The sequence below is a fragment of the Sinocyclocheilus anshuiensis genome, unplaced genomic scaffold, assembly GCF_001515605.1.
Source record: "Sinocyclocheilus anshuiensis isolate Anshui unplaced genomic scaffold, SAMN03320099.WGS_v1.1 scaffold1906, whole genome shotgun sequence".
Lineage (NCBI taxonomy): Eukaryota > Metazoa > Chordata > Actinopteri > Cypriniformes > Cyprinidae > Sinocyclocheilus > Sinocyclocheilus anshuiensis.
The window spans coordinates 587415-598097 of NW_015546187.1; the positions used below are offsets into that span (position 1 = coordinate 587415).

General features: G+C 38.1%; 1 protein-coding gene across 2 annotated transcripts in view; it reads right to left on the reverse strand.

The window, feature by feature from the left end:
• Nucleotides 1-9986, reverse strand: part of LOC107701420 (sorting nexin-19-like) — a 32810-nt gene extending 22824 nt beyond the window's left edge. The window contains exons 1-9 of one of the 2 annotated variants that reach the window (XM_016503420.1): nt 9841-9986; nt 7567-9166; nt 6437-6575; nt 6254-6354; nt 6026-6145; nt 5833-5954; nt 5655-5748; nt 5300-5477; nt 2439-2568 (exon numbers count right to left, since the gene is read on the reverse strand). In XM_016503420.1, coding sequence (XP_016358906.1) covers nt 2439-2568; nt 5300-5477; nt 5655-5748; nt 5833-5954; nt 6026-6145; nt 6254-6354; nt 6437-6575; nt 7567-9147 — 2465 coding nt within the window. In that variant the 5' untranslated portion in view covers nt 9148-9166; nt 9841-9986. Of the gene's footprint in view, nt 1-2438; nt 2569-5299; nt 5478-5654; nt 5749-5832; nt 5955-6025; nt 6146-6253; nt 6355-6436; nt 6576-7566; nt 9318-9840 lie in introns of both variants that reach the window. The other variant, XM_016503421.1, reaches the window with a different exon arrangement.
• Between the last annotated feature and the right edge of the window lie 697 nt (nt 9987-10683).

A 10683-nucleotide genomic window follows, 5' to 3' on the forward strand; every position in this document is an offset into this window, starting at 1 on the left:
AAAAAAATTATGTGCACCCCTGAATATATACTACTACTAATGGGTTTTATAATACTGTGCATATTTATAGATTTTAAGATAATGGCTACAGGAGCATATGTGAGTGAATGAGATAAAAGATCAATGATGCAAGCAGTGCGAGTGGTCTGGCTTCTCAAATATGTATCAGCGGATCAGGTCCGTATGAGATGGGAGTTGCTAACCGATGATTTCCCCAGCACATTGCGAAAAGCGTTAAACTAAGCAAACTTCGCAATTAAACTAGACAAGCACCTCTATGACCCACCACAAATGTTCTTGTCCTGAAAAAGGTTGAGGACCCCTGGTTTAGAGCAGAATTAAGATGAAATGTGTTCTACAGCCTGCAGAATAGTGGATGGGGGAAAAAGCGCAATTGTGAACATATATTTCAAACAGAGAACAAATAACCATTGTACTGATCTGCTCAAACCCACAAAAGACACACCTTTGAGACACTGTCCACACTGTCCAACTGTTTAGGAAAAGCATAGGCCTCACTCCAGCTTTCCCGTCCAATGGCTGTTAGCCATCAGCTAACCATGTCAGGAAGCCGCTCAGCTAGCAGGTGTTTAATACACCACCTCACAAACGAGTCATTTGAAATGGCTAGACATCACAACACGAGGATCTGTAAAACAGATGCTTATGGAGCTGAGGGCTTGCGTTTGTCATTTAATGTGAGGCCTGACCTTTCAGCTTGAATCCAGGAGGACGGATGGGATGGTTTCAAAGAAACCAAGAAAAAAAAAAACTCTCCTTTATAGCACAAGGTTTCGGTAACCTCTCTGCATTAGAAAGGCATTACTGTGCAACAGGATAAATCTGCACTCCACAGACGTGTGGTCATCGCGAAACAGAGTAGCAAAAACACCAAGCACTTTAATTAAAGCAGAGCAGAAAGCTTCAACAACAAGCTGAAACTGAAGGTGGCTCAGTGGGACGTCCCATGACTGTTATTAACTCCAAGAGAAGTGGAGCAGAGGATGGGGGAAAGCTGCCTGTTGACAGCTTTAAAACACACAGTTCTCACTTCCTACATCAAATTGTCATCGGTCCCCTCTGCAGAACTTGTTTAATAAAGTATTTTTATTCATGGTTAAAAATAAGAATGATCACGCAATTGTACAGCAGTTTGAGAAGGGAATGAGTGATGCCGTCACTGACACCTCATTGAGTCAATCCATCTGTCGGCCGTGTCTGTCTTTAGGCCCTTTTGAGCCTCGGTGGATTTATACACTTCTATTCAAAAGTTTGAGGTTGGTAGGATTTCTCAATGTTTTTCTCAAAGTCTTAACAATCCTGCATTTATTTAATCAAAAACGCAGCAAAAATGTAATATTGTGAAATTATTTTACCATGTAAAATAACTTCTTTTTGAATATATGGCAAAATGCATTTTCTTCCCGCAAATTTGCAAAGCTGAATTTTCAGCATCATTACTCCAGTCTTGGAGAATGTCTGCTCAAGAAACATTAATTAATATTATTAATGTTGAAAACAATTATGCTGCTTAATATTTTTGTGGAAAACATGATTAATCTAGATTCCTTGATGAATAGAGAGATAAAAAAACCTTCATTTATTTAAAATAGAAATCTTTTGTGACATTATAAATGACACTATAATTTATTATTATATTATAAATTATAATTTAATCAATACAATTATTAATTATAACTATTGCAATCATAAATTATAAAAAATACTGTACTTTTGATTACATTAATGCATCTTCCTGACCCCAAACTTTTGAACGTTAACGTTTAATTACTGAAGACTAAAGTCACACTAGTCTTATTAAATCTAGAATATACAGTTATAAAGTTTTTGGGAAAATGAAACAGCAACTTTTTTTTAAACATAAATCAACATGCAACAAATATTAACAAACCAAACATGTAAAACTGTACAGTCGACTCCACTTTCCTGCAACACTGTACAATAGTCAAAATCTAAAAAGTAGACAAGATTTCAGCCAATAAGTCTGCACAAACAAAACTTTAAGAAATGTCCCACTTATCACTTCATGCAATTATCTATTTTAAATTTATAGATGTGGTCCAGATTTATGGCATTTACTAAGTTGAAAACACTTCTTTCCACATCGAAGATGAGAGATGTGTTGGACGTCTCTAAAATCTCCCAGCTTCTGATTAAAGAGAGGCAGACAAATTAATGCATTTTCAGCTTTTGCTCGGCAGGGATGAACGGTCTGTGCACTAATACCGCTAAAACATGTCTGATCCATTCTCCATAGTCAAAGAAACATCAACAGAGTAATTGCAGAAATGCCAAACAGTTGGTTCAGCTTTGAGATCTAATCCAAATACTGGCTATGTGAATCTGGATTGAATTCAAGAAGCTACCAAAGACTGATTACACTGCGATCTGGTCCTATCATTAGGGTGGACACACACCTTTCAATGAGGGTCCCAAACAGCAGTCTGATGGTCCTCTGTATGTTCTCTGTGCAGAGCCAGCTCCACTGATCCTTCATGAGCACACACAGGATATTCAGGGCCTGGTCAGATAGAGCCATCTCACTAGCTATACACGAACACACAAGTACACACAATATGAAGCCATCACAGCTGGAAAAGAGACACTGGTCAGAATCTTTGAAAACGTGTTTGTAAAATGATTCCCAGAATGACTGAATAAGAGCACAGCATGTTCCATGTCCACAAGTACAACTAAAATACAAAATATGAACACACACAGATCCAATCACTGACATGTTTTTATAATATGGAACATGGAATGACTTTGTTTATTTTTTCCTGCTCAGAACTATGAGAGCTGGTTTTCGTCAATGCAAGGGATACTTGACAACATTATGAATGTACAATGCTGCCCTCTAGAGTTAACTTACATAATATCACAGACCTAGCCAACACTCTTGCTGGCATCTAGGGTTCCACGAAGAACCTCTAAAATCCATTAACATTCCATTGCACAAATGGTTCTTTATAGTGGAAAAAGGTTTTTAAAATGAGGCTTGTGTGGGATAGACTTCACAAGTAATATTCACAACTCAAAACTTTCAAAACCATTTTATGGAGTTTTTCTATACTTAAAAGTTCTTGGGGTTTTTTTCTCAGAAAGACGTTTCATCAGCAACAATCGAATGTTGTTGTTGTTAAACAACAGTACAATCTACTGAACACATTGCACTTCTATACCTCACAGCCTTATTTTTATTCCTGTCAAAAAATGTATTATCACGCTACCCTGGTCCATATGACTTTACTACATTTTAGGAGTGTAACAGTACACGTTTTTGTACTGAAAATTTTTGGTACAGGTCTTTTGGCTTGGTACACATGTGCACCGAAATACAGCATTGTATTTATACAGCATCTTTCAAATTATGTCTATTTGTTTTTTAGGAAATTCAAACAAAAAATACCGTTTTGACGCTCTAATGTGGTGCGACAGATCGCTGTATAAACGCCTCAGTTCAAACGGCATCGCAGAGCACGAGTGAGCGTGATCATCCCTTCCTCTTTACTACTAGCTAGTTTTAATGCAAAATAAACATGAATGAACATCTCATGCCTCGTGTAATCGCTCAATCACTGTTTCAACCGCAGAAAAACGTCAAAACAAAATGTCACAAACAAAATATTTAATTTACGTTAGGCAAGGCATTAGTGTCCACTAGGGCTGTCAAAATGGCAGAAAAACTAAATTCGAATTTTGCACTTTAATATAATCAAAATTCGAATTATATTCGAATTTAAAATGCATAATTTCAGTTATGGTGAAGAATAGCTTTTGGCTTCTCATCTGAGGCCACAAGAGGGCGCATCGAGCAAAATATTACTAATGCACGTTTATTCAAAGCATAAGATAATGTTTAATCTGTGAAAAAAAGTGCACAATGTTTAAAATAATGTTTATAAACCAATTATAATTAATTAAGTTGCTTAAACAACTATAAACAAAACAGCATCATGTATGTATGCATAGTTTAATGGACAGAAAGCCAATCCCAAAGAGTACATTTTTCATTTAAAAACATGAGATGCAGTGGGATGGGGGAAAAACCCCGCCATAAAGTCTCGATATATGTTTTTTTCAAAGTTAAACTTTCATTAATTTTACTTGGCTTTCTAAACATGCGGCTCCTTTGTGCGAGATGCGAGTGCAACGGTGATACATGTCCCTCTAGAAAATGCGCAAAATATGTGTTCTGTGTGAACGGTTTCAGTTTTGATGTAAACAAGATCTTCTCCGCAATGATGTTCTCTTTTTCCGCAATATTTTGAAAGAACAACGCAGCAGCTCCAGTGGCTTTAACTGGATAGGCTAACAAAAACATTATGATGCAACGACACTTACATCGTCATCGCATCTCGTGCGCCACTGTAAAGGCTCGTTCACACCAAGGACGATAACTATAAATATAACGATATTAGCGTCCACACCAGCGAACGATATCGTCTGTTTATTCTAAGCGCACGCTAGTCTGCCGCTTTAAATTCTCGAGCTCGTTACAGCAGGATTGATTCTGATTGGCTGTCAATTTTTTAGCGTTCATCAGCTGGAGAAAAATCTTTGTCTTTATTGTTATAGTTGTGGTGTGGAGTGGACTCTGCTATTCTTTAATATTGAGAACGATTTTTAGAACTATATCTTTATCGTTATCTTTATAGTTATCATCCTTGGCCTTTATACTCACTTCTTTTGGTGGTGAAGCTACCGAACAACTTTTTAGCAAAACCTGCTTTGTACTGACCCTCGTTTACAAAGCAGTCTGATGTCAAATAAATTACGCAAACAAAACGCATTTAGGTACATCATGGGCTCATTCCCTTAAAAAACAAAAGTAATCCACTGCGTCTTCAGCGGCTCAGATGTCGGGAGTAAATGACGACTGCTATGTTCATTCTTATTTTTAGAACTATATCTTTATCGTTATCTTTATAGTTATCATGCTTGGTGTGAACGGGCCTTAAGGCTGCCTCCTTAACACACACCTAAAATTCGAATGCAACGTTTTTGCATTCAAATGTGGATTTTTATTTTAAATTCGACGAATATTCGAAATTCAAAATTTTGACAGCCCTAGTGTCCACAGCTCGTTTAAACTGAGTCAAAACTGAGGTACGTACCGAACCATCATGTTTGTGATGGATGTAACACCCCTACTATATTAAAAGTCCTTGTCTGAGAAACATTCCCCTTGAGTGAGCTGATAATTACGTCATTGAGTTGAACTCAAGAACTAATATAATAAATATTATTATTATTTCTCTTATACAAGAGTCGTTACCAGAGTCACTGAAGGCGGGTGCATTCTGTAGCTGTGCTTTGGCACATGCGCATGTTTTCATATCCCATTTAGGTGCTCCACTTCTCTCTGCATCAGCATCAAACCATGCTTTAGCCTCAAAACGCTCCTTCTCTGAGATGAAGCTCTCCAGCTCATTCAACGAGAAGCCATTGAAAACCTGTAACAACAACATCAAATTAATGTATATTCCCTGTGTTGCTGATGAGCAGAACAACTTGCAGGGTCACAATAACTACTGCAGAGTGGAAATTAGCAAAAGCTATTTTCTATTTCTCATTCACTTCCTTCTTATGGTTCATTGAAAAAGACTCAATTACTGATGACTGCTACTTACAGAGCTGCTTTCATCAAAGCAGTAAAGCACTTTGGGTTTCATGTCAGACACGTTGAGAGCAGGGGCAGTTTTACTAGAGAATCTCATTCGAGACCTAGAAATGAAACATGTATTAGTCATACAGGAAATTATTGACAGCTATAAACATTCCAAAAAACAACCAGTTCTCCTCCTATACTTGGATTTCTTGTCAGTGGACAATTTCCCATCAGGCTCTGCGTCAATTTCATCAGTAGGACTCTGTGGTTCTGAGCGAGGGAAGGCCGTCTTCAGGGTGTCCACTATAGCATTCACCACAATCTGCCAAGTCATAATAATTTTTTATGTAAAGTGTTTCAGTCAAAACATACAATGTGCATTCTGAAACGTACCTTGTCTATGCGTGAAACAATGAAGGGTTTCTTCACAAAGGCAATTCTTGCATCAGTGTTTAGAGCGAGAAATTCTTGCATTTCCTCACTGTTGGCCGTTTCAGGAATGGCACAAAGTTGCTGTAATAAAAGAAAACATGAATAAACATTTAAAAGAAGTTGTGTGGAATGGAATACTAACAGTAAATATAGTCCGGTTCATGTAATTTATATATTCAAAGAACATACTCTAAGGAATGTTTCCAAAAGACCTTTCCTGGCCTCGACTTTGTCACTGTCCATGTTTCCAAATGGAAGCTCAGGAAATATTTTCTTTGGTCCTTTCACATCTACAGTTAACAGAACAAGACAACCAATAAAACAGTGTTTTGGAAAGCTTTGAAACTGACAGGACTAATATGCTCTGCTCACTTTTGAGAATCTTGCGTAATTCTGGTTTCTCCTCCAAACGGGTCTGAAGGTTGAGGAACTCGCTGTAGCGTCGGCTGACGGTGTGATAGGCCAAGGGCTGCGAAGATTCAGGATTCTCAGAGTCCATGGCTGTCTCATACTGCAAGACAAACACATCTTTATCAAGCAATCATGTTATAATGACTTTTTGCAACACTTCGTCCTTTTGGTTACTATTACTAAAGCTTTACAGAATATCCTACAAGAATGAACTACAGAGTTTCATGAATAGCATGATTTTTCCCTACAATGTGCTCATAAAGGGCTAGAATTTATTAAATATGACTCTTGTGAGGGCTGAAATAAAATGTGACATTGTGACATTTTTATCTACCATTTTACTTTAAAGAAACTGTTAAATTAGACAGAAACATGACTAAAAAGTGTAGAGACTAAAATTACAGTCGAGGCACTCCAGAGATGGACTGATATTATAATTCTGTTAGATATAATAATTACTTATGTCTGACTGAAAAATCGGAAAAATATTAAAATTCAATATTTTGTCTAAACTCATAAAAAAATAAAACACTGAAATTGAAACTAAAATCAATAGTTTTTATTAAAATTACTTTTACAAATATTAAGTAAAATAATAATTATGTATATTAATATATTATATATTAAAATAATAATAATAATAATAATAATAATAATGTTATAGCCAACATACAATAAGTGTACATGTACAATATTAAAATTCTACACAGTATTGTGTAAATTAATAAAAAATAAATACTATAAACTAAAATCAACTCATTTAAATGTTTCACATGAATTTAGGCAGCAAAACATTATAACATTATATTTCGAATATATTAGCATTAATAATAATATATTGATATTAATATGAAAAAGGAGTAAAATTTGCCAGAGATTATATTTAACAGTGAAATTAGTCATGTTTTAAAGATCAACTTTAACTGTGCGTTAGATGACGGCAAAGGGAATCTAAATGTAAAATTAGCAGAAACGAGTGTGAACTATTAAATATCAAATATTGGCCAATTCTGGTAAACTTCAACCACGATTTAACAAACTTGATAACTTAACTAACATGATTTAACAGAGAAAAGTGAGAACCAATTCACCTTTACGCTGTAGAGAGTGTAGGAATGTGAGCCAGAGCCTCGGTGCTCCTTAGCAGTGATGGTGCCAGTGATGCGGAGGTTCTTGATAATGACCGGACCCTCTGGGCTGCTGAGGGGCTCGAAGTTAAAAGGTGCCAGGGATGCCATCCCAGCTGGTGAAGAAGCCTGGACGGGTGCAGTCAAAGCCAGCTCACTGGGGTTCACCAGGCCTGGCTGGTCTGCACTCGAGTTACTCTTCTCCAGCGGCTGGAGAGTGCAAAAGCTTGATGGCTCTTCCTCGGACACACCTGCGGAATGTACTGATAGCTCCTTCTCTGTCATATTGGTGTAAGTTGGAAGTTCATCCTCGAGGTCTAACACAGCGTCAACTGGAGTGGTGCATTCGGCAAGTCTTTCAGAAAGAGTCTCCTCTGAACCAATCAGAACCAGCGATTCTAGGGAGCTCTGCTTGAAATCCGTTAGAGGAGATTCCAAATCAGAGTCGGTTTCTTGATAGAACGGATTGGGTTTACCGAGTCTCAGATAATCCCTGGGGCTAAAACCCAACGGAAACGGTTTGGTCAACCGTGGTTCGTCTTCCTCCAGGTTGTGTGGAGAATAAAGATCAGCGGAGTCAATGACATCAGCAAGTTCTGGTGTTGGGGCCTCCATTGCTGTAGAGGTCTCTGGGGTGACTTTTAGGGCCAGAACGCAAGGAATTTCAAGCTCTTGCGGTGTGTTTTCTTGAGGAGATACAACTTGTGGTGGAGCTTGAACTTCTACTGGTTCTGGCTCTGGGGCTGGTTCGCTGGATTTAGAGAAGATGCTTACAATCAACATGTTTAGCCAGTCTGGGTCGGACAGTTTTGCAATTAAAGGCAGCAGAACGTTGCACATTATAAGTTCGCCCACCACAAATCGACCTGTGCGGGTTTCTAAATGTGGAGGAGGTACAAGAACATGGAGAAGCAGATCTACAATGGCCCGTACGTAATTCACCTCAACAGCAGAGCTCTGAAGAGCGGGATGAGGAGGGCAGAGTTTGCTGTACGCCTCCCAGAGATCTCCATCTTTGTCCACCCCTTGATGTTTATTGGCTTCCCTGGCACTCGAATAACACTGAACGTGGCATCCAGATAGGTCTAAAACCCTCTGAGATAAAGCTTTCCTATCAACTCTTGCCACTCGACCCTTCAGCTCCAATGCCATGGAGATCATGGCATTGTGCACCTCATCCTCAAACTCTTTTTCTTTGGAAATGGTGCTGTACCATGAGGTGACAAATTCACGTATGATCTTGCCAACTGTCTTCTGGATCTCATCTTCCAGTTGTTGCTCGCTCTCGGCACTGTGCGGGATCTCCTCCAGCCTAACAAAGCGCTCTAGGTGAACAACGCTGTCTGAGTCCAGGACAGCCTGGGAACCAAGCCAACCACCTAAGACCACTAAGAGGCTTGTGAAGACACACAGGAGCCAAATGTTGACCAGCAGGTGGAACAAGACCATCCAGGCCAGCAGCGCTCCAAAGCCAAGCAGCCTCCTCTGGACCAAAAACTCAGACAAGCCCCAGGGGCTCACGTTGAGATGCTCAGTCTGAGACATTACAGAGGTTTATGTACTCCTGTGAAGGAAAATGGAGAGACAGACCAACCAAATAATTGTGGTTCCCATTGACTTCCATTGTATGGATATTTCTCAGATATCTTCGTCCATTTTCCACCGAAGAAAGCAAGTCATTTGGTTTTGGTAGAACATGAGGGATGACCACTGATCTATAATAGAGATATGTATCAGTGAGGATAACTGATTGTTCATTTTTGGGTGAACTGTCTCTTTAAGAATCGGGTCATGAGAAACCAAATAGATGGACTAGTGTTTGAAGATTGTTTCTATACTGCATTAAAACTGTGGTAGCTTGACAGCAGCCACCACTGACATCAAAATAAGAAATTAAACAATTATATAAATGTTAAAATAGAATATAATATTGAATTACTAGTTGGTTTTACACTAGAGTACCTACTTTAGACTATGGTTACCATGACAATTGTTTATAAGGTCTGTCTAATGATCAGTGTGCAAATGTCGATTTGATATAAAATTCACTTGAATACTGTAATATTATGCATATTATTAAAACACACAAAAGACCAAGCTTAATAGCAAAAACTAGTTTTGACTAATCTAGGCATCGTGACTTCATCTGTATATAATGACGTCACTGTATGTTTTGACGGGTATCAAGCTGGCGTTTCGTCGTCTCGGTAAAATATTATTGAATTAAAATGAACTTACCTTAAATGCATATGTAATTAATGTAAGGTGCAAATTTGGACCATAACCAATTCACGTTTAAATGCCTATTCAAAGGGCCTTGCAGTGTTTTGACAGCTTCTTCCTCGTCGTCTCCGCCTCAGATGATGAAGTGCATTCGGTGTCTGTCGCCCTCTAGAGGTCGCACTGATCCCTGCAGCGCTCTACTACAACACAGATGACGGCTTGCGCCTGACAGCCTCAGACAACGTTCACTTTCACTGTATTTTTCCACACAATGAAAGTGAAAAGGAGACGGTCGTTCTGGCTCATATCTCCTTTTGTGTTCTACAGAAGAAAAAAGACATGAGGGTGATGTGAGGGTGACGTTTTTTTGTTTTGAAAAACGTCTCTTTTGCTCACCAAGGCTGCATTTATGTGAGCAAAAAATATAGTAAAACCAGTAATATTGTGAAATATTATTGCAATTTAATTTATGTTTTCTATTTGAATATATTTTTAGTATCTTCAGTATCACATGATCCTTCAGAAATCATTCTAATTGCTGTTTTTACTGCATTTGTTTTAACTGTATGATCAAATAAATGCAGCCTTGGTGAGCATAAGGGACTTTTGTCTGTGTGTGTGTATATATATATATATATATATATATATGTGTGTGTGTGTGTGTGTGTGTGTGTGTGTGTGTGTGTGTGTGTGTATAGACAGATGTATCATAGTTTCAACAAAAATACTAAGCAGCAAAATCTACTTTCAACAATGATAATAATAACCATTATTAATAACTGAGCACCAATAATAATTGAACAGCAAATCAGCATATTAGAATGATTTCTTAAGGATCATGTGACACTAAAGACTGGA